Source organism: Acipenser ruthenus, chromosome 9 (genome assembly GCF_902713425.1).
Source record: "Acipenser ruthenus chromosome 9, fAciRut3.2 maternal haplotype, whole genome shotgun sequence".
Classification (NCBI taxonomy): Eukaryota; Metazoa; Chordata; class Actinopteri; order Acipenseriformes; family Acipenseridae; genus Acipenser; species Acipenser ruthenus.
In genome coordinates, this window is record NC_081197.1 from 44,536,345 (window position 1) to 44,560,119 (window position 23,775).

The 23,775-nt window shown below is 37.6% G+C and overlaps 1 protein-coding gene across 8 annotated transcripts in view; it reads left to right on the forward strand.

Annotated features, from left to right (window-relative positions):
* The first annotated feature begins 247 nt into the window (after positions 1 to 247).
* The window catches only part of LOC117405920 (DDB1- and CUL4-associated factor 6-like), a 53,073-nt gene continuing 29,545 nt past the window's right edge, over positions 248 to 23,775 (forward strand). For 3 of the 8 annotated variants that reach the window (XM_034009443.3, XM_034009444.3, XM_034009446.3), the window contains exons 1-7: positions 248 to 591; positions 16,400 to 16,461; positions 17,924 to 18,016; positions 20,238 to 20,423; positions 20,811 to 20,924; positions 21,839 to 21,974; positions 22,815 to 23,026. In XM_034009443.3, the coding sequence (XP_033865334.1) occupies positions 504 to 591; positions 16,400 to 16,461; positions 17,924 to 18,016; positions 20,238 to 20,423; positions 20,811 to 20,924; positions 21,839 to 21,974; positions 22,815 to 23,026 (891 nt within the window). In that variant the 5' untranslated portion in view covers positions 248 to 503. The remainder of the gene's footprint in view (positions 592 to 16,399; positions 16,462 to 17,923; positions 18,017 to 20,237; positions 20,424 to 20,810; positions 20,925 to 21,838; positions 21,975 to 22,814; positions 23,027 to 23,775) is intronic. The other 5 variants (XM_034009445.3, XM_034009447.3, XM_034009451.3 and 2 more) reach the window with 3 other exon arrangements.

Sequence of the window (23,775 nt, forward strand, 5' to 3'; positions counted from 1 at the left end):
TCGCGTAGTGAACTGAAGGCGTTTGAGCCAACATGGCAAAGAGAAAGTGACGTTACAATCCGTAACAAATTCGTATGAGGTTGTACTAATAATTATAATGATAATAATCTTCACAAGGCGCTACGAGCCGAAAGAAAAGATCGCTTTTTTCCCTTCCTACTGTGACACAAAAAGCCCACAATAAAGCCCCGCCCCCTTCTTGTTTTGTATTCTCGCGTTGAGGGCAAACGAACACCATTGGCTGTAGGGTTTGCTGGGGCTGGAGAAAGGAGAGAAGTAAATAACAGTAGCGGAGGAAAGCTGTGATGTAGGCAATAACAAACACAGTAGCGGAGAAAAGCTGTGATGTAGGCAAAAGTGGAGTCGGGCTAATAATAAACACGCTGTGGTAGATAGGAGGGGACTGGGACAGAAGAGACGATACAGTAAGCAAAAAATAAACGGACGAGTGGATATTGAATTCCTTCAATGTTATTTTTTAAAGGGAGAGGGAGTTGAGCACTATGTCCTACTCCAGTAACCTGCTTTGGGACGTGAGGAAGCGCTCAATAGGGCTGGATAACCCTAATGCCGTCAGGATTAACTATTTAGGTAAGAAATATTACTGAAGCTAAATTAACGGGTGAGCTCGCGGTATGGACTTCATGCACAGTGACAGCTGTCGAATCGAACAAGTCTTAGTTAATGAAGTCCTCTTGCATTGCACGATATTTGTATGTTATTGGAATAAAACGCTAGTGTGTGATACTGATACGTCTATTGCCATATAGGATTTGCTCTGCATACTACGGAAGCAGTGTCTTTATCTGTGTATCAACCCAATTGAAAAGTCTGCAATTACTGTATCTGGTACTTCAAACTGATGACGTCAGGGAGTGTGAAATTCAGCAGTGTTAGCACTGGGTGCTTTGCAAATTAGAGCTTGTGTGTTGGTTTATACAGCCAGTCGCTAGATGTGCTCTCCTGATTTGTCCCTATAGGATAAAAAAAAGAAGAAAATATAGTACACCACAGTATGAGTTGTAACTATCCAAAGGGGAAACTGTTTCTTTTCCATGGTAATAACATTAACATTATTTATAAACAGTGAAACATTTAGACTTTCAGTCATTCACTTTAAAATCAGACACTGTGATTTATGACAGTAATTGATTTAAGTTGCTGGTACACTTTCTTTATTGTTATTGCAAATAAAAATGCATGTCAGTGGCGAAAAAAAAAGCACCTTTGAATTGTTCCTGGAGGGTGCATCGAATTGAATAACCAAGAAAGGGTACAGTTGAGGATCTCAATTAACTTTGATATCGTTGTTTTTTACAGTATGGATTGTGGTATGTGTTGTTTTCATGTGTAGAAAAATGTTATTTCACAAAAGTTGACTACCAAGAACTTAGAATCATCCCCTTATAATTAGGTATTAATTGTAGTGCAAATCCACTGTGAATGAATAGATCTTGGCTGCAGCTCTTTTTTTAAGGTCTTCTCTGAAAATCCTATACATCACTAATGCTACCTGAAATAAGCTCATATACATGTTTAAAAAAAGTTAAATAAATACAATAATAATGAATGTGCAGTTTTGTGAGTACTTTGTTATCCAGAGGAAAGTCCTATTTGCACCTGCATTAAATAAATACACCCTTTTCTCATGCATGCAAAAGCCTTCTTCAGGCCTGAGAGAACTGAGAAAAAAGGTTTAAAAAAAGTGTCTACAGTATGAGATACACAAGATCTGTACATGCTAACTGTTATGGCGGCTCCAAAGTAGACCACTAGAAATCCGATTTTCAGCTAATGGCTGAGGGTTTGACGTTTATTTGTAATGTAACTAAAAGCTTCAGTATCCCACATCATTCCAATGTACTTTTCCTTTGTCTATGCTTACAATGTTGCTCTATAGTTTCTTTTTCTGTGCACAGGACTTAACGTAATCTTATTGTCAAAAAGAAAGCAGACCCTGTTGCTCAAAGTTGGTTCAACAGCAGCTATTGGGAGCTGCTTTCCTCCAGAAACCTGCTTACTACTGTGTGAAATAATTGGCAAAGCAAAGAACAGTTTTCTGAATGTAGTAATGTTGTAAAAATTGCCCTTAGTACTTTTTGAAAGTAAAGTTGAAAGGTTATTCATTTTCGTGGATTCAATATTAGTCAAATAAAGAGCATACTGTAGATCATGTCTGACATGAATTTGTATTAGGTAAAGTAATACTGACTGTTTTTCCCCCCTGAAATAACTAACTCAGTAACATGATTCTCAGTCTATTACTGTACCTGCTTAACTAACTAGCCGCAGCTCCCAATGGACTAATAATTTTTCAGCCTGGATCACTATATACATTATAATAATGCATAATCTTAGTGATCCAGAATCCATTTAGTGACAAGGGTCTTAATAATTGGTTGAAACAACTGTGCTAATGCTTACAGATAATGGGACTTCATGGATTTTTAAAAAATAAATTATTTATGGAACCAGTATGTACAAACTCAGTAATCAAAATTGTGATAATTAAGGAAATGTTTAATTTGTTAGCTACAGTATCTATTTTGGAGTAAATCAAATACAAATATTCCAACCAAATGACAAAATACAACATCACAGGCCATGTGTTATCCGAAGTGTGACAAAGCTGCACCTAAATTTACTATAAGCTCATTTAAAAAAAAAAAAAAAAAAATGTTGAGTATAGTTTTTATTTCTGTCTTTAAACCTACAGTATAGTCTATTTCTGTGAGGGGGGATGTGTATCTCTGTACAGTGCATCAGTGTTTCCAGACCAATATTAAATATTGATTTGTTTTACATTCCCCATTTCAGATTTTGCTCTTCTGCTGTAAACAGAATAAATAGGATAGACTACTGTATGTGAGAGTACTTGACCATGAGAAATAATCCACTTCCCAGAGCCCAGCCTGCATAACCCATTTGTATTTGGCTCATGGGGTATGTGGCCCAATTCCAGTAGATGAATAATGTATCTAATCCAGTACTCCCTATCTTGTACTTACCTTGGAAGCCTGCTGTAAAGGATCAGCAGTATGTGTCTGTGTACACAGCTTCTTAGAGAATTCCAGCTCCTGTACTGTATGTTCATATTTAACCTGAAATGTGTAGGACATATACATGATAATAACACAATATTTTAAAATAAACCTAATGGACCCTAATAGCAGTAGTATAATAATACTGAACCCTGATCACTATACATTATGAAATTTGATAAAAAATACATTCATATATTTAGCTCTCTACTGCAACCAGTAACGCTCTCAATGTTTTTGAAGTACTGTAAAGCCATAAATATTTGTGAGCCTTTTATTATGCTTTTTTTGCATATGAAAAAAAAAAAAACGCAAACATTTTTGGAACGAATATCAAATTCCACTAACGATACATACTTTGTATATTGCAACAGGTTGCCAACATTTGTGGAGCAAAATAGGTTTTATGGGTGTGATTCGCCAAATATTTTGGTCACAAATATTTATGGCTTTATTTTACCGAAAAATTCGGTTGGTTTTTACTGATTTATACCCAATTTTTGTCTATTATTCAATATTTTCCAGGTACTATTTTCTAGGAAATGCACAATATTTTGTTTAAAATGCTGTTTTATTTTGACTCCGACATTGTAATAAGCAGCCCTACACTGCATCCTAGGATACAGCAGACGTTTAGACGTCAGAGTATCAAATAACGTTGAAACATGGTTCTCTGTCACTTCACAAACACATTATCACCTGATTATGTTGGCCAATCAAAGTCTGATTATTGTGGCAATTGCTGGGCGTAGTAACTACTAGCTTGATCAAAAACTAAATTGAAACACTTACACGAAAATATAATATTGTAGTGTGCACGCGGGAAGGCAGCAGCAGGGCTGGGTGTCGTAATCACACACAGACAAAATCCATTTGCAATGGACTGATTATCTTGGATGTTGGGGACTCTCAAACAGCAGAGACTTTTTTATACCTGCTTTTTTTTTAATTCAATTTGAGGAGTAGATTTCATTTCATAATATAAACATTAGTAAATAAAATATTATCTAGATTTGTAAAAAAGACTATTCCTAAAAATGTTGCCCCTTTTGTCAATGACCCACTGGGAATTTATGTCAATTACAAGTTTTGATCTTTAATATCATTTTTTATAGCAATCGGAACACGTAAGATTTTCTTTTTATTATTGCACGCACTGTACCTTAACAGCATCCTGTTTCTGTTACAACACAAACATTTTGCTGGCAGTACTGTGCTATTATTTTTCCAGTAATCCTGTTATGTCTTTTTTGCAATGCAACTCTTGTCAATAGATTGTAAATATGTGGTAAAAGAATGACCCAGATTTTTAAGATGTTTTTATTATTCATTAGTTTGTATTGCGCGTTTTGAGGGGGGAGGGCTTAGGTCGGTCAGGGTGTCCTTGGCTCACCACGCACCAGCGAACCCTGTAGTCTGGCCGGGCGCCTGTGGGCTTGCCTGTAAGCTGCCCAGAACTCCGTTGTCCTCCGATGCTGTAGCTCTGAGGTGGCTTCACGGTGAGTCTGCAGTGTGAAAAAAAAAAAGCGGTCGGCTGACGGCACACGTTTCGGGGGACAGCGTGTCTTCATCTTCTCCTCTCCTGAGTCAGCGGGGGTGGTAGCGGTGAGCTGAGTCTAAAAATAATTGGCTATGCCAAATTGGGAGAAAATAATAAAATAATTGGCGATTACTAAATTAAAAAAAAAAAAAACTTAGATTGCTTGCTCACTCTGCCTTGTTTTATCAACCAAAGAGATTGTTAGAAAAAATCCAAATACTGATGACATTGTAAAAATGACACTGATAATTTTGACCCAGTGATGCTGCCTGTGCCCACTGGAAATTTATAATGTACTCACTGTGGCATTAGACCTAATACAGTTATGGGGGAGCGGGGTTGTGGGCTATCATTGGTCTCAAGGAGGGCATCCATCATTGTTAAAACTCAATTTTCACAGGCAGTATCAGGACTTCTGGATAGAAATGTTTGTTTATTTATTTATTTTTTTTAAAAAGTGCAATATCAGCGAAGTGTCCAACTGATCTTATAAACCACTTGTATGGTTTGATGGATATACCAGAAAAACAAGAAATTTGAAATGGGTTTCTACCGAACCAAAATGTCTTGCTGAAAGCCTTGCTATCAACTGTGCTTTATCAGTTCATGTGTTCTATTATTATAGAACATCATGGAATCTATTTGTTTTCCATGGTGCAGCAATTATGGGCACATTTTCTTTGATCATCTTATCAAAGGACGACAGTTGTCCTGGTCCTAGGATGCATCAGAGCCTCATATGGACACCTGCTGGGTGAGGCGTGACTGGATCAACTGCCTAATCATCACCCACAGTAGCTGCCTGTTAGAGCCTTTCAGTCTAAGCTGATAAACCCTGAAAATAAAACCAGCATCACGCCTACAGCATCCAAGTTATAACAATACCTATGAGAGATTTTGGACCTTGGTGCATTGTGTCCTATCAACCTTCAGCACATTTTCAGGGCTCTGAACAGCCTCGTCCAACTGCAGTCTGTCCTGAAGCATGATTGCAGTGTTACATTCTTGCCTTTGGAATGGGCATCTTCATTCTATCCGTTCAGGTAGCAGCATGGTGCACCTTGATAAAAGTCAGCAGATAGAGAGTCCGGGTTTACCCAGTGGAGATGGGTTGTCGAGGATTTGTGGCACACTCTACAACCCAGTTTCTCAGAGACGTCGGATTCAGTGGCCAAGAGTTGCGTCGCACAGTGAAGAACTTATCTGAAGCAGCAGAGAGGAGCAGCAACTGACTGTGGTTGAGACGGAAAGATTCTGGCTGGGGATCTCAAGCACAATAGAAAGAAAGAAACGCTGATGTATGGGTAGGTAAGCTGGGTTGAGTTGAGTGGGGGACGGAGGGGGGTGATGCTGGGACGCCAGAATCACTGTCGAGCCCTCTTGAGGTGTTGTGGGTTAGTCGATGAAACACCGAGGATGGAAGGTGCCCACTTGAAGACCCCAGAGATGTACCCTACTTAGCTCAATCCAGGCGGTTGTCATGCTGATGCGCTGGGGAGACCACACTGTGGTTGATCCCCGGAGCCAGCATCGCAGCCGTTGTGTGTGCTGATGCGCCAGGGAGGCAATAAGCTGATCCCTGGAGCCAGCATTACACTTCAGCCATCAACACCAGACAGAAGGATATCTACATCATCATATGGAAGGAAGCACAAATGGATGGAAACACAGATGGATCACATTAGTTTACTGTAAAACTATGTCTTAGTTGGTGCTTATCTTGGCAAGAGCCGAGTTCAAATCAGCGTGAAGTTTTAACATCTACTCTCGTGTAATGGAAATCATGGCTATCCGGGAGAGAGGGCATCTTGCGTATAGCCTAATTTATGCACTCAATCATTTGTTCATTAGGCTACATTAATGTTATAGAAAAATAGATTTACGAAGACATGTCTGAACTCTTAAAACATCAACCAGCTCTGAGAAACGTAATTATCTATATGAATATTATGGCATCGAATAAAGCAGAACAGCATTTCACTTTCATTTTTTTAAATACCAGTAAATGTGTACTTTTATTATTACTATGGCTACAGCATTAAAATATTGTAGTGTAGCTGTCCCCCTGTCCCCATGCACCTCAGATGATGAATAATTTATTAAACATGAATAAAAAAAAAAGAATGTTTATGACAAATGTGATTCAAATGACATTAAAATAAATTAGATCCTCACAATTGATATAGGAAATAGCTAAAACAAGGTGCCAGTATTTGAATGACAGGTTATTTATAATATAGCGAGCAGGTCTTGATTCCTGCTGTCTTTAGTTTGCAGGCAAAGGCCCGCTGCCACAGCTACTTTTGAAAAAAAGTCAGCATTATTTTTTAGTAGTACTCTTGAGTTTGTGAATTTAATTTCTGGTTCTTAAATGGGAAAATATTTAAAGAGATTGCTGAACCCACCCTGCAGGAGGCGACTCTCTCTGAAATGAAAAAGCAAGAGAACCCAAAACCAAAAAAAAAATCATATTTTTTTTTAAAAAAGCATGCAAGTACATTATGAATGTTAAACGATGATACCGGCCCTGTAAGTATAAGTTTGGCACTAAGGTGATGTTAGAAAACTGCTGAGTGTCACATGAACCACTCCAGCAGAGGCTGATAGGACCTACCATTGACTTAACCCTTTGCAGTCCATTTATTGAGTCCGTTTCAGGCGCGTCAGGTCCAATTTATTTTCACACGTGCAGTTAATTTTAGACGCGCTGTTTAAAAGTATTTTTTTTCCACAGTCAAACAGGTTTAAAAGGCCCTGCATATCAACAAAGCACTCACTAGGCATCTCCAGCCCCGCCCCACCCTTTCGTTTGCTATAGCTTTCACATATGCTAAGAAATAAATAATAATAATAATAGTCGTACATACCGATCAATCATCTCCTGATCACTCGTTTTATCACCAAACGCCTCAATAATGCGATCCAAGACATTATTTTATTACTATAACATCTGAAAAAAGCTCTGCACATGTCCGTGATATTCTCTGAGCTCTGATGCATTAGCAGGCAGCTTGTTTCCTTATGGCCGCTATTATCTGATGCCAGGGGCAAGTATGACTATTCATGAGATACGCCCTATTTTTTTTGGTTTTTTTCGGCTTGTCTCGGCTCCCACTCGGCCATTGAATGGTTTTTTCGGCTTTTAAGATACAACAAACCCTATGCAAACCAATCATTGTCAGTCTCGTTGGCAAACACCACACATAGTGTTATTTAACCATTTTATTCCATTGACTGGTGTTTTTCTTTTTCTAAGAACAAATGTATTTCAGACATTCAGTAGCTATAAATCAAGAAAAAACAACATATCCACAACCTGTGTACCCTCTCTCTGGTACTCTACTACCATTTCTTCACCTGTTTTCTCTAACCGGCCGGTCCCTTACTGGAAACTGTGTCCTGTTTTCAAAAATCATGCGCATCAACTAATTAAAAAACAGGATCGTCTTCTTTAAAGAGATAAACACCTAAAAACAAACTTATCACAAATAACATAATAAACAGGAAAATCGGCTTAAATAATTATATATATATATATATATATATATATATATATATATATATATATATATATATATATATACAGGCTTCAGTGAGTTACAGGAAAATAATTCCATCTAGGGTTTCTGTGACATCATAAATTACTAGACCGAAGGTCGGGTAATTTATAAACTTTAAAACCATATCAATTGGTTTCTCTTCTGGATATGTATTTTATTCATCCTGTTACTGTTTTACTGTCACATGGTATTAATCAAGAAAAGGTTTAAGCAAAATGAATAGATCAATTATTTCCTGTTTTTAAAAAATGTTCTGTGTCATACATGTACTGACATTTTAGTAATCATATCGGATGACTAAAGTATTTCTGTTGAGTTACATGCAGTTGATTTGGATAGCCACTGCCTTGTGGGATGAAAAGGCTGCAAAAACACTTAATTTTAGGGTTGTTTAGGAAACAAGCAAGCAACACAGTGCATTTGTAAGTAGAATGTAAAACGGCAAGCATATTTGTCCTCCACATACTAATACAGCATCTTGTTTAATGTATTCTCTTAGATTTTTGCAGAGGTTTCCACTTTAATTACTGTGCTGGTCCATGTAAAATTACAGGGTAATTGGTGATAACTAATGCATTAGAACAAGGTTAAAGGCTAATTGGCAACCTTGAAATATTTCTCAAAAAGCAGGGTATGAAATTAGCTGTAGCTCAGTACACCTGCTTTTAGTGTGTTTAGAATCCTTTGATAGGGAGCCTCCAGAACTGATGGCTGTTGGTCTTTGTTTTTCCAACAGTCCAATTTTCCTTTCTAGAAAGTGTATTACAAATATTCAAGGTGAGAAAAGGTGTTTAATAGTGCAAACCTGATTCAAATTCTGGTTTATTTACAGCTTCTGTTAACAGAATGATTTCCACATATTTTTTTAATCAAATTTGCAAATAATATCCCAGCCATCATTGCATCCATGATTTAAAAAAAAAAAAAAAAAACCTTTAATAAATATAGCTTTCAAATTAAAATATCTGTGTTCTTGATATGGTCAGGTTTGATTATCAAAATAATCCAATCAATCATAGCCTACAGATTTTCCACATGTCCAATTGACTTCATGTTTACAAACCATTCTGTTCGAGGTGCCATTACCCATAGACTATGTCGCTCTTAAGGCTTTGTTTTTACTTACAAGAACACCCATGTCTGAATACACTAGTTTGTTTTGTTTTGCTTTCTATTTTTTTGTTGTTCTACCATGTCCTACAGTATAAATACTAAGGAGTATTTTATTTTGGATGCCTTATGCCAGTACATTATAGATAACACTTCCCCTAGTTGACTCTAATTGTATTACAGCATGAAGATAAAGGCAGTGTGTGAAGAGGTAGTTGCCTATTAAGCCAAGGGGACACCAGTCTACATGTTGCTAGAACATGTATAATTAAATCTGTTGCTTCTACAGTGTTGCTTCAAATTCAAGGGGACACTATTCCACAGCATGTAGAGAATGATGCAATCGGCTCCCAAACTTCATATTTGATTATCATATAGAAGATCCAGTAACTAAAAATGTGACATGGAAATGTCCATAATACAGCTCAGGAGTTTGTGCCAGTAACAAGTCATTTCTCCTTTAACCATAGGAACTTACTAAGTCTGAATGTGATTCATAGAGTTTGGTGTGCCACTGTATACTATATTGTTTAAAGTTGCTGCTGTTAATAGAGTGCAAATATAGACAAAAGTGTCCGTAACCAGATCTGCACAGACACAGACTGCAAAGGGATCTAAATATAGATGTGGACTTGCATGGAGTCAGTATTTCTGGTATGCAAGACTGATGAAGGTTAAAAAAGATTTAACTAAGACAGTCAGCAGTGTTTTGTTGTTCATAGTACACTCAGCCGTGGAATTAACTTTAACACATCCTTTGGTCCAATTAACCCAGCCAATGGTTTGTGAAAGGTAACTTTTGTGATTATTGAGGATGTGCTGCAGGCTATGTCATTAATTTAAATTCCCAGGACACATCAATCACAGACCTGGCTTGTAGTTGTGCTGAGGTAAGGATGAACATGAATTGGCTGACATACTGTACTTAATTAAAACATATATATATATATATATATATATATATATATATCTGTCTGTCTACTACTGTATAATATTCTTGCCCAAATATGTGACACTTTTATCCTCTTATTGTCCATAGTACTTAGTAACACCCAACATTTTTCTTAACTTAAAAATAAATAAATACAAGGTTTGCTATCATTCAGAGTGTTTGAGTAATCCAATACTCCGATTTAAATAATGTTTTCTCAGTGTACTGTAGTAGTGTCAAATCACTTTTCTAGAATTTGGAATCCTAGAAAATGGCCAAACAAGGATTCTTCAAGCAACCTCAGAGAGAGCTAGAGATAAACCCTGACAAATTCTTCACAGTTAGTGGTTGTTAATGTAATCTCTAGCATGAAAATCTTCACAGTTCAGTTTCCCCCAAAAACCAAGCCAGTTGTACAACTACTACCATAATATGTTGTCTTGTGTTAGTACCATCCACAGTATCTCATTATTTAAAAGCCACCTATATCTTACACTTTTACTTTTACACTTTAGCATTGGCTACAGTTCACATAGAAACATGAAACTTCAGCAATTCAAATTACCAGAGCACAGTGCATTGCCAATAGGTTCTAACCCTACCTCTCGTATTCGCAGCTTCTGATATAGGCAGTAAGTCATTTTTATAGGTCCTGAATTGGTCTAAAGCAGCATAACAAAATATGTATTTTGATCGAAATCGAATGTTGTTGTTTTTATACGTTGTCAGAGAAGTATTTCTGTAAGAAAAGACCCTGTTCATGCTGTATAATAATGGTATCACTGCTGTTTTGGTTTGACATAAATCTGCATAATTCTTTCTGCCAAAACTGGACCGCTGCTTGCAAACAGGCAATTGCTGTACTTGCTAACACAGGACACCCTGTATCATGTTGCTATCATTGACATTTTAAATGTTGTAATTTACTTTCTTGGCAACCCAGGAAATGTGTTCAATTACAAATACAGGTTGGAGAAAACATGGATACTGTGGAATTTAAAACCTGAGTTGGGAGCTTCAGAATGTTCAAAAGCTGCAGTAGACTAGTTATCAGACTGGTACTGTAGCTGAAAGGAAGAAGCAGAATAATAAGGCCTTACAGGACCCTGTCAGGAGGTGAGTGGGTGAATAAGTAAATGTCCAATCAACAGTTCCAATGAGAAAACAGTCTGTATTTATTAAATTAAATAATAATGTTCGCCCCCTCTACCAACAATGGTATCGGAGGGGGTATCTGACAGGCTTGCATTCTCAAAAATAATAAGAAGTCCATTTGTAATCCATGTGGTGCACGGCAAGTGCTCTCCCGTGGTGCTCGTTGTGCAGTGCTGTTGTCTCGTGAGTGCAAGTGTGTTGGGTGGTTGTGCTGGCTTTCAGGCGACAGCTCCCTGACCCCTTCACGCTGCAACAGACAATGGTAAAAACAAAACAAACACAGAGTGCTCCAGCTTGTTATTCAGTTCAGCGTAAGGTGCCGTACTTACGTAGCCGTGTCCCCTTTGTACTATCAAACTCCTTCCTGTGATCAGCCAGGCACCATGGTTTATCCAATCGCTGCCTGCCCCGCAGCTGATCGCAATGGAGTCATTCAGTGCACTTGCAGCTACGCGCTTCCTCCAAGGTAGTGACTTCCAGTTTCCACATACCGTCGAGTCAGCCAGTCTAGGGGGAAGCATACCACCAACCTTACACAGCGCCCTTTCTGGTCAGGAGGGATTTTCCTTCTCTCTCTGTCACAGGCCCATTTGTTTTAATTCATTTTTTTTATTAATAGTAAAGACATAACAAGACAGACAAAACCCTCACACAAAACCCATACACTCCACAGGGAACCTTACTGCAGGGTATTAGTTTATAGTGATAATATTATTATGGGAAAAATGGGAATAAGGGAAAACAAACCATAAGGTTTTTTTACGTATACACAGAAATGTATGAACACATGTATAAATTTGCACACATATAAACAAATACACATATATAAACCTACACATACGCATACACACACACACACATATATATATATGTAGATAGATGCATACACATACGTACGCGTACATAAACACAAACATATGCATGTAGAAATGTACTCGCAAATGCAGGCCTGATGTACAAAAAATAAATGAAAGTAAAAATAAATGTAAATAAATACATAAAAAGCATTATATGAAAAAAGGTGTCCCAAATTTCAATAAATTCATTGTATTTATCTCTGCATAGATGCATGATCAAACATTATCATTTAGCCACTGACGGACTGATACGTTAGTTCTGTTTTTCCAGTTTAGTAAAAAACTTTTTTTAGCAATTGTAAAGAATAGTAATAAATTATTATTATTATTATTATTATTATTATTATTATTATTATTATTATTATTATTATTATTATTTTAAAAGGGTCAAAGCATGAAAAGTCACCTAGTGAACATAGTGCAGGTGAAGCAGGGATGTCACAGCCAAGGATACAAGATAGATCAGTACCTTCTTCCAAAGTGTTTCTGTTATTGGACAGTAGCACAGTGCGTGGACATAGCTGTCTATCTCATCTCCTGAACAGCACTGGCATGTTTGGATGTCAGAAAGACCCACCAGAAACAACCTTCTGCTGTAAAGGTGTGCTCTGTGCTCTTAGCATTCCAAGAAACTGAATTGCTGCATATTTTACCCCAGAAAACAGAATCGTATGACAATCGATCCCTCACCCACATATTAATGGGGGAAACCATCTCCCCTTCATTGGATCTCAAGAGTATATATTAGAAGCAAATTGATTCATGCCTCTGTATTTTAAAACATTCTGAGCCAGAGTGAAGGAGGCAGAAGTATCAGTTTGGAGGATAGTTTGATTTTTAATGACTGCCTCATTTGAAGATATTGAATGTATGAGTTTTTATGAAGACAACATTTTTCTTGCAGCCTCTCAAATGATAAAAAAAATTCCCATTCTCAAAAAGGTAGTTTAGATGGGAAATACCCTTTTGCCTCTGAGAGAAACTCAAATGGGTTACCTGCCAAATAGGAGAGCATTGAGATGGGTGCAGGTTGAGTCTAGTAATTCTATGGGCTCTTAACCATGGTTTAATTGTAGCAGAGATACATGGGTGACTGAAACAGAAATGTTTTTTTAATCTCTTCACTTACATAGGGCAAGTCTCTAAATGTAAAGATCCACAGTCTGAATCTGCCAGATTTACCCAAACTGGGGAAGCGTCATCTTGGGTATGAAAAGCAATGAAGAATTTTAAACCCCAAGTAACAAATGAGTGATGTAAAATGAATGTACTGTGCATTGCATGTGGAGTAGTTTTTCTTTTTTTTTTTAATGGGACTCAAGAAACCTTACAGAGTTTTGCAGTCACCGTTATGAATGTAATGGAAACGTCTCAACAGAAACTATCATGTGGATTCGAAAAGGACTGCTTATTTCTGCTGGGAAATCATTCCATTACTGTACTTCAAATGGCCTTTCTTTCCTATTTTATTGATGAGACTCTTGGTGTAAAACATCTAATGCAGAGGTGTCAAACATAAAATGTTTGGCAGCCCACCCCTTAGTTTCTAAAATTGCAGTGATGTACTGTATCGTTTTGGCTCGTGCTGACAAAGTCACAAAGATGAAAGAAACTATGGAGTCTCAACGAAAGGTTTTTCTGAAAATGAGAAGAAAAAATGAAAGTGCTGTGGAAGCCAGTTTTATTGTTAGCAGATAGATTGCATGTGCTGCCAAACCTTTTTCAGATGATGAATTTGTTAAAGGGTGCATGCTTAAAACAGTTGATGTAGTGTGCCCAGAATTTTTTTTTCTAATGTCTGTCTCATAACACAGTTGCTGAGCGTATTGCCGAAATGGCAGGTAGTATTAACTTTAAAGTTATTGAAGAGCTTTTAAGTTTAAGCATGAACAACACAAGCACAGGAAAGGAACTTTTTTTTTTTTTAAACTTCAAGAAGCCATGGCAAGTGCAAAAATACCTTGGAAGAAACTAACTGGGATTACAACAGATTGTGCACCATATATGACTGGGCAAAAGAGTGGAATGGCTTTCAGAGTCCTGGAAAAAATGAAAGAAAGAAATGCAGAAGTACCAACTTTCTTACATTGCATTCTGCATCAACAGGCATTATGTAGAAAAGTTACAGAATTAGAACACTTAATGAGCATTGTTATCAAGTGCGTGAATTTCATCCACAGCAGGGGTTTGCAACATCTACAATTTCATGCCTTGTTAAATGAGTTTGAATTGTAGTATGATTTACTGTATTTTTACCCATGTATGATGGCAGAGTCATGGGGCAGTGCTGAAGCAGTTCTTTCACTTGCATCAAATAATACAGGATTTCATGTCAGAATGAGGAAAACATCTTGTGCAGCTCAGTAATTCCCAATGGCTACTGGATATTGTGTTTCTTGTTGACCTCACTGAGCAAATTAACATATTAGACAAAAACTTCAAGGGCCAAAGCTGATCGTAACATTAATGAATCAAGAGGTGAGAGGTTTCAAAGCAGCTGTATTTGTGACAGCAACATGTGTCAAACCAAAATTTTGTTCACTTCATGCGTGCCGAGAGATTCAAGAGTTACACAAAGATGAATTTGATGATGGAAGACTGCAAGCGCTGCAGTGAAAAACTAAGGGCGCTGTGAGGGCGCTAAGCAGCGAGAACAGAGTTCTTTGGACGGGCTGGTCTGACAGTTGTTTCCCTGGGTCGGAAAGTAGGCCAGTGATGATGAAGGCGAGACTCCGTTGCAAGAATGCATTGACCCGGAAGGTAAACGACGTGGCAGCCGCAGATTGGAGAGGTGGTTGCACTTGTTTACCAAGGGGTCATGTGTGAAAGCATAAAAGGGGGCGTAGAATCGCAATCTGTTGCTTCGCTTGGTTTGTGGTTTTTAAACCTAGAAGGATGGTGAGAGACCCCAAAGACTGTAAACAGTATTGTGAGTGTTTTTTTGTTTGTTTGTTCTGTCTGTTAGTAATTGTCTTGTTTGTGAATCACCAGACAGCTAACACAATTCCGGAGCTGTCGCCTTGGGCCAGCACAAAGCCGGAACAGCACTTCACCACTGTCACAAAATAAACTGTATCACCCGCCACGAGCACTACTGCATGCACCCAGGACTGGTGACCGTATTAGTATATTGTGGGATGGATATTTGTGTTATTATTTGGGAGTGCAACCCTGTTGTTATACTCCATGCACTACACATTGTTGTGTATTGCTGGGGATTATTATCTGGTCACCAGACCTGGATACAAATAAAAATTGTTCCAAACCGGATTATAAATCTGTGTGTTTCATTACTGCACTGCATCACCCCTCACCTGCACGCACCACTTACCACTTTACCACAGTTATATATAACTGTTGGTCCCAAGGAGGATTAAATGGGTTACTTGTGTCATTACCAGTGTAAACACAATGAGGAAGCTTCTTCTGAACTACTGTTTCCCCAAAGGCCTTTACAACTTTCAACATGATGCACTATTGCCTTGCTCCTCCACCCCACAGTACTGCAATTTATATTGAAGATTTAAAATTAGATACTTTCCTATATAACCTGCCTCTTTGTTCATTGTGCAGTTTTTGACTGTTTTAAATTGTATTTAGTATTTTGTGCTCAACCCCCAGTTTATGGAATAAAGTAGAATTTTGTCACTTGGGGGTAGGTTTACTAAAGTGTTGCGCCTGTCGCAAACCGGTTATACGTCTAGCATATTAAACGTTTAAAATTTCCATCCCTAACGTGCATATACATTGATGCCAGTCAATCACGCAACCCATGACTCAAAAAATGAAAGCGACATTTTAAAAATACAAGGCCTCGAGAGCTGAAATCCACTTTGTTTCTGACTACTCGACAAATAAGACCATACTACAGCTGTAGTATTATATTGTGTATTACAATTGCCGTTTAGACAGACTTCTAAAATGGTGTGCCCTGCTTTTCTGTGATGCAGTGGGTAAACAACAGACTTGAATGTACAGTAGCATGCTGTTGGAAGTCATTAGATGGTACTTACTGTAATGTAACTTCAGTGTGGTTGGGGAGGTCCTCTAATACAGTAATGGGTTGCTGAGCCAATTAACTGAAACACAGTATGTTGTATTTACACAGTGTTTGTAGAAAGCTTTCCAATATTACTTCATTTAGACCACAAGAAGACACTTTACAGTATTTGAAGTCTGAATTATTATTTGTTTAATCCACCTAGGAAGAAGTGAATTTGTCCAAAGACTAAAACTTGAAACAACGCTGACTGTGCACGATGGCTGTGTAAGTATCCAAAAGCATTTACCCTGCATTTCCACCAGTGAATCACATTTGACTGAAGACTTGGAAGTCTTGCTGTGGCATTTTTGTGGTTGTACCTTAAGTGATTGTGTTTGCCTTTGAGTGGTAGTCATGCTGTTTTTAAAGTTTTCTTTATTACAGTTCAACCTATTCATTGAACTTAATGGATTATTTTGATTTGATTATTTTTTTCTTAATGTATTGATAACATTGATGTTATAAAGCAAGTTCCACAGTCGTATAAACAGCATATATATATATATATATATATATATATATATATATATATATATATATATATATATATATATATATATGCGTGTTAATGCTCACTTAAGAATCATTTTTCAAACTGAAATATGACTTCTGAACTTGACTCCCAGTGCGGCACCTCCTTTGCTTTCCGGTCTGCTGTCAGAAAGACTTTGAAATAGTGAGCTGATGCTGCTGCTGGTGGTGTTTATTTGAGGATTTGTCTTCCCAGGTTTATAATTGTTGTGCATGTTCTGTCCTGCTTGCTTTTAATGCTTGTACTGCACCGTCTTCAGGCCATTTGGTGCCATAGCTGTTACAACTAAGAACACATCAGAGGGCTTAGACCAGGCATCTATTAGAAAGTGTCTCCCTCAGTTAGGATGGTCCACATTCTTGCAACCAAGCACATTGCTCAAGGTGTGCTTGGTTCAGGATGTCCACTTAACCATAAGCCATGTCCTGAAATAACCAACAAAAGTGGAACCTGTCACAGTGTCTGCAACCAGTTATGACCACTGTGTCGGACATTAATGCTTAACTATGACATGCAAGTATGGTGGATGTAGGTCATGGTGATTTACTGATTGCTCTAATTTTAGTATTTGTTATTTACGAACATAGTTGTACAAGTGTCTGAAAATAAAACATGCAAGACAGTGCTGTCTTAAGAACTATGATTAACCAACTTTTCATCATTATGTCCATTGAGCAATTTAGAAAGTACACATTTGTAACACCTGGACCTGGCATTAATTATGCAGCTCTAAAGAAACAGTGTTGTTGGGGCAAGTTCATTCACTGATGTATTAATGAAAGTATTGGAATTAAAAGAAAAAAATGTTGCATTGAAAAGTTGTTCAGATCTAAAACTATAAGAGACTACTGTGCTGTAAGTCGAGCAGACAAAAGTTTTGTCTAATACCTTCATCAATGTGGATAACTTGACAGCCGAAATAATCGATTTCTATAGTTTTAAGCCATTTCACTGATGGCTTCAATTTCTAAAACAAGATTTATGTCCAGTGATTTGATAAGCTTTGAGAACTTCTGTAAACTGTAAACACGTTTGTCCTCTCTTTCCTCTTCATTGTGATTGAGCTGGGATTTGAACACAGTCCTTTATCACTGGAGACTCATTTTTGAGATTCTTCTAGCGCTAAGAGCAGTATTTTATTCTGTTTTGCAACAGGTAAATACAATATGCTGGAATGATACAGGAGAATATATTTTATCAGGATCTGATGATACCAATTTAGTAATAACTAACCCCTACAACAGGAAGGTAAGTGAGCCTGGTTATTCTATCTTTTTTAAAATTACAATGAATACAGCAGCATTTTAACCATTTTAAGCCACAGCTGGGGTATTTTAGAGCATTTTACAGTACCAAGGAATCAAAAACAATTGTTTTTAGGTATAACCTGGATAACCATGGATGGGTGAGTGATGCATTTAGGGTGTTACAGAGTTATAGGTTGATTAGATCAATCCCTGAGTACAATATGTGTATGCATATAACTGCATTAACAGGTGGGTAATATTAAGACTGGAACCAGTTTTGGCAATTTGCTGATGTACATACAACTTACACCCTTTATCTTTTTATTTTCTACATACTTTCTACTAGTGAGTTATACCAGCAAGTAATTACAGGAATTGAACAAAATGCATTTTATTATCCCCCACTGAGGGTGTGCATTCTAGGGAATGAATATATAGTGCAGGCAGCTGCATATCCCAGTGTAGACAAATGTTTGTCCAATTCGGATTAAACTTGCCAAGGACATTCTTTAGCACACGTTATCAACAGTATCATAGTCAGAGGGTATATGGAGAGTTTCCTGTCTATACAATTGACCCATCTCTACTGGTCTGAAAATGATGGTACTTAGATTAATTAAATGCTAGTAAAGTGAAATTAACTATATACAGTGTCATGTACCTGTAATGTGAAGCTCTGTGCCTCATCATGTTTCCTAGACCCAATAGCCTGCATCAGCCTGTGTTTTTCTCTGAATGTTTGCTTTGTTCAGTGGCAGTTTGCTGCCTGATTGAATTGCAATTATTCTCGTTCTGATATGCTTTGTCTCCTCCAAAGTGAGTACAGGGAGTACATGGATGGAATACATAAGTACTGCAAAAAGAGTTCATGCTTTTAGTCTCTCCAGGTTGAATACAAAAAAAATTAGAAATGCAGAAATTAGCTATGGACAGCTCAGAGGGGTGAGTTGTGGAGAGATAAATAGTGTTGAATACAAATAAGATGTATCAAATGATGGTGCTTCAGGTAATAGTTGAATCGTGCTTTGTCTCTACTAAAAAGCAGAAGTCTATTGTACCCAATTTTTGAATATCATAATTTTAAGTTTTGAAAGATATGCCGTGGATAAGTACAGTCATTTTCTGAATTCAGATGTTTTAATTTAGGTTTAAATAAAGCTCTGTTGGCTCAAACAATGAGGTATAAAACCAAATTAAAAACCCAAAATAGCATAGTATTTAACTAAACATTTAACTGTACTGTTTTATGAAAATATTGAATTGATTTCTTTTTCAGTAAGCTTCATCATTTATTGTATATTGGTACATTTGTACACCCCCAATGTCAAAATGAATAATGTTAATCTTCAAACAGGGTGGTACACAGTTAATGATTCTTGAATATAAATCAACACACATTGCTTGCTGGTATCCTGAGATGCTAGATCTCATTTCCAGAGATATCCTGCCTGTTACCGGGATTGAGGAATTAAGAGAATTGGAATGTACCCATGACACCAGCGTAAACACCCCAGCTATTTTTCACAAATGATGTCAGACAAGAACTCGTTTAACATCTCATCCAAAGGACAGATAGAATACAAGTAAAGCATTGTTGTCATCTCAAAGTTACACACTGCCACTTAAACCCTTTAGATCGTACACTGGCCATGAGTGCTTGTTTTGTACAGTCTTCTAAGACGTCGTTCAGCATCTATAGGGTTAACTAACCTTTTTTTTTTTTTTTTATTCCCCCCCCAACCACATGAACCCTAAAATATCTGCCAGTTGGCTATGAGAAGATAATGTATCGTATAGCTTCCTTATTGAGCATCGTCCATGTTTAGTTAGAATTCAGTAAGCCAGATCTGAAAAATCTGAAGGTTATTCTATGTGCTTGTTTCTTGCTGAAGCCTGGCCATGACTAACAGCCTGTAAAAGTTAAATCAGTTAGCTGAATGCCAGCCCAATTTGTCAGTGTCTGTTAGCCATCATTAATGTTGGTGCCCGAACTCCCTGTTCCACTGGGATGTTTCAGATTAACCTGTGATAATGTAAAGGTGAACTGCGGTTGTTTTACTTTTAAACTAAATGAAAGACAGAATTCAGCTTCAAAAGGGGAACAATAGAAACTTAAAAAACAGCTGTAAAAATAATAACCCTCAATGATATAATGTCGTTTTTAAGGTATGTGGGTGAACTCTATCAAACACTTGTTTTAGATCTGTTGGTTCTTGTTACAGGTTAAGGCAACCATCCGCTCCGGGCACAGGGCTAACATTTTTAGTGCCAAGTTTTTGCCACACACCAATGATCAACAGATTGTTTCCTGCTCCGGAGAAGGAATCATATTTTATACCAACACAGAGAAGAGCACGGAGATCAACAGGCAGTGCCAGTTCACCTGCCACTATGGGACAGCCTACGAGGTAAGAGAGTAGGCGACAGCTTCACTGCGGTTGGACTTCACTGCCTGTACAGTGCCTGTCCAGTATGAACTTTTGTTGTTGACCAGGATGCATGTTCATGTTGGCTAATTCATTTTGAATTATTAGGAAATGGAAAAAAACGGATTAGTTTTAGAATGAGAGCACCTAGGTTGGAGACATGGCTCGTTTTGACAATTATTATTTTGGCGCGTTGGGACAACCCACAATTACCTATACTTGCTTTCTATACCAAACTAATACAGTTTAGCAAGTTTGTTTTTCATCTTTTTTCATTTGAGCAGAAAATTGGTGAATATCAATTTTTTTCCAGGACACCTCTTAGTTCAGTGTTTCTTTTGACACTGTCAGTTTCCTCTGTCTTTGCAGATCATGACCGTACCGAACGATCCTTACACCTTTCTGTCCTGTGGGGAGGATGGGACAGTGCGGTGGTTTGATGTCAGAATGAAAACCAGTTGCACAAAAGAAGATTGTAAAGATGTAAGAATGACTTTGCTTAATATCTCAGCGCTTTGTGATGAATGTGAATGTATTCATTATCAGTGTTGAGGTCAATCCAAGGCAATGATTAAGCAGTTTATTACAGAAGATATTAATTTCGGGACTGATTTAAGATTTACTTATTGAATTTTATGGAGGCTGTTAAACACATTTATGCATGATACAGCACTGTTTTAGTTCAGTTGTCCACATCTGTAGTCTCAAAATGTAATGTGTTGTCATACAAAATGGATTTGGTAATTTTATATAGTATAGTACATTACATGTATAGAACTACAGTACAGTACATCACAGTAAACTACATTTTACTGCTGTTAATTAGTATTTATCCTAATCTGTTAATCTGTAAGATACAATTGATAGGTTATTGATTTGATAATTGGTTATCAATTCAGCTATCGTGTCATAATGGTTGGCGGTTATGGAGTCAGATGCGGAAGACTCATTTTATATATTAGGATATGGGCTTTTTTCGGTAATGTGGAAAAACTAGATCCTCAACAAATATCATGTTTCTCCTATTGGGTATTTGTATACATCCATAGGAGTAGAGTGTTACAAGCTGATACTGTAGGCTAATGGTTACACATTGGTGTAGTAGCTGCACTTTGAGAGAAGTCGTGTTTGAGATCTCTGAGGGCACAGAGGTGCTTACTGAGTTTTAAAAAGCCACCAGGATGTGATTAATGAAATAAAAAGTGAATATAAACTAGAAGTATGATAGCTTAATTAAGTTAACTATGCTACTGTATAGCCAGTTTCTCTTTACACGTAAGTATACATTTGCATTGCTTCTGCCCGTTGAGACTGAGAACCTAGATACCTAATTTTCCTTCCTCACTTTTCTCTTCCTTCCTTTAAATCAATCTGAACCCTTTTTCTGTTTTTGACAGGATATTCTCATTAACTGTCGCCGTGCTGCTACCTCGATCTCTATATGTCCCTTGGTCCCCTATTACCTGGCAGTCGGATGCTCAGATAGCTCTGTTAGAATCTATGACAGAAGAATGTTGGGAACGAGAGCTACAGGTAAGTAGAAGTGTGAAATCCTGAACCCACTGGCATTCATCATTCTTCATTTACTGGTGCTTTTAGCATTGGCACCTATTACTTATCAAGGAGCCATGCACACTTGCTAGGGAATTCAGTATCAAAACCCATGCTGTTCTTTGAGTGCTGCAGGATTTTAACAGGATGTATATTTATGTGTTATTGAAGAACAGTACCTTTTAAATGATATGGTGTTCCCTCACTCTATTCTGGTATGTTAGTATCTGGAACACGTCCAGGTCATTCTTTGTTTTCAAGTTCTTTGACTTTCTGGCCCAAAAGCGAGTGCCAGTAGCACAGAATTTAAAGACATGTTTATGTATAATTAAGGGAAACGGAGAGGTTATATAAGCTACCACTTTACATTGTCTGTAATGATTTGATAAAGTATCCCCTGTGGGCGATGCATGTCCCTAATGACAGAGCCAAGTGGGAGCCTGTAACTTTCGTATATCACATTTACATTAACTACTTGTCATAGTTCTCCCAATACTCCATGTCAGGGAAGCTTAATGCTTTATCGAATTAGAAAATGTTCAGTAACTTACATAATTGCCAAACATAGTATGGAAATTTCTTAGAACATTTTCTTAAGGGCATATGGGGGTTCCTGGTGATCTACTTTTGTTCTGTTGGTCTAATAAAGGCTGTCCCTAATTTTGATGTTACAAGACCAAATTACACATGCTGTCCGTGTCCGATACATTTTTAAATATTACTGTGACTCTTGATGCAATAGATGGCTTAACAGACTTATGTACTTGAGGTGCGTGGCTAAACTACAGAACTCTGATTTATTTTTATTTTTTTTAATTGTAGGCAACTACATGGGCAGAGGCACCACAGGGATGTGTGTGCGCTTTGTTCCCAATCACCTCTCCAACAAGTCCTGCAGAGTCACATCTTTGTGCTACAGCAATGACGGGCAGGAGATCCTCGTTAGTTACTCGTCAGATTACATATACCTGTTTAACCCCCAAGATGACCAGGCCAAGGAGTTGAAAGGCCCTTCAGACGAGAGGAGGGAAGAGGTCAGTATAGTGAACTTGCCAAGGACAGAAGAAGCTACTACTCTGCCTGCATATCTCTAGTTTTGAAACGGGTGAAATTCAAAATATGTTTTTAGACTGTAAAAGGGGAAACTATGCAGGTGTGATTTAAAATAAAATAAAAGCTGTATGGAAACCTAGTTAAATCAATGTTTCAACAAGAAGTGTTTTATTAATGTCATCAAATTCAGAAGGTCGTTGGTCTTTTTATCCTACTTATTAATACCATACAGATTTCCTTTCTGGAAAGTCATATCCAACATGTTTTTTACTATGGTATTAGCCATTCTTGTAAAAGGCCCTTTGTATCGGTCCTGGTCCAAATCTGCTGACATCCAAACAGATATTTCTACCAGTCCTTGTGCAGTCCTTGTTTGAAAAGTAGCATCTTGTGGCTCTGTAGGCAGGCTGAACCCTGGCAGGACATGGCAGGACATGTCATTACTCAACTGTTATCAGTCTTTCAGAAATATCCTCTGTGCCTGGAAAGTCGAGACAGTACACTGATGTGAAGAATGCATAGGAAATACTCTTTAAGAGTAAGTGCCTGTGGAAAATACAGGATAGGCGACCAGTGAAAAATACAACCATCAAGTTATTATTCCTTTAATCAATGTGTGGCAAAAACAGTTTCTGTGGTCTCGCGCTCATTAGAAGTAGCTATGTGAAAGAGAGATGCAGATTTGCAAGGTAACTGACAAAGCTGTTAAAATATGTTCATGTTTCGTTCT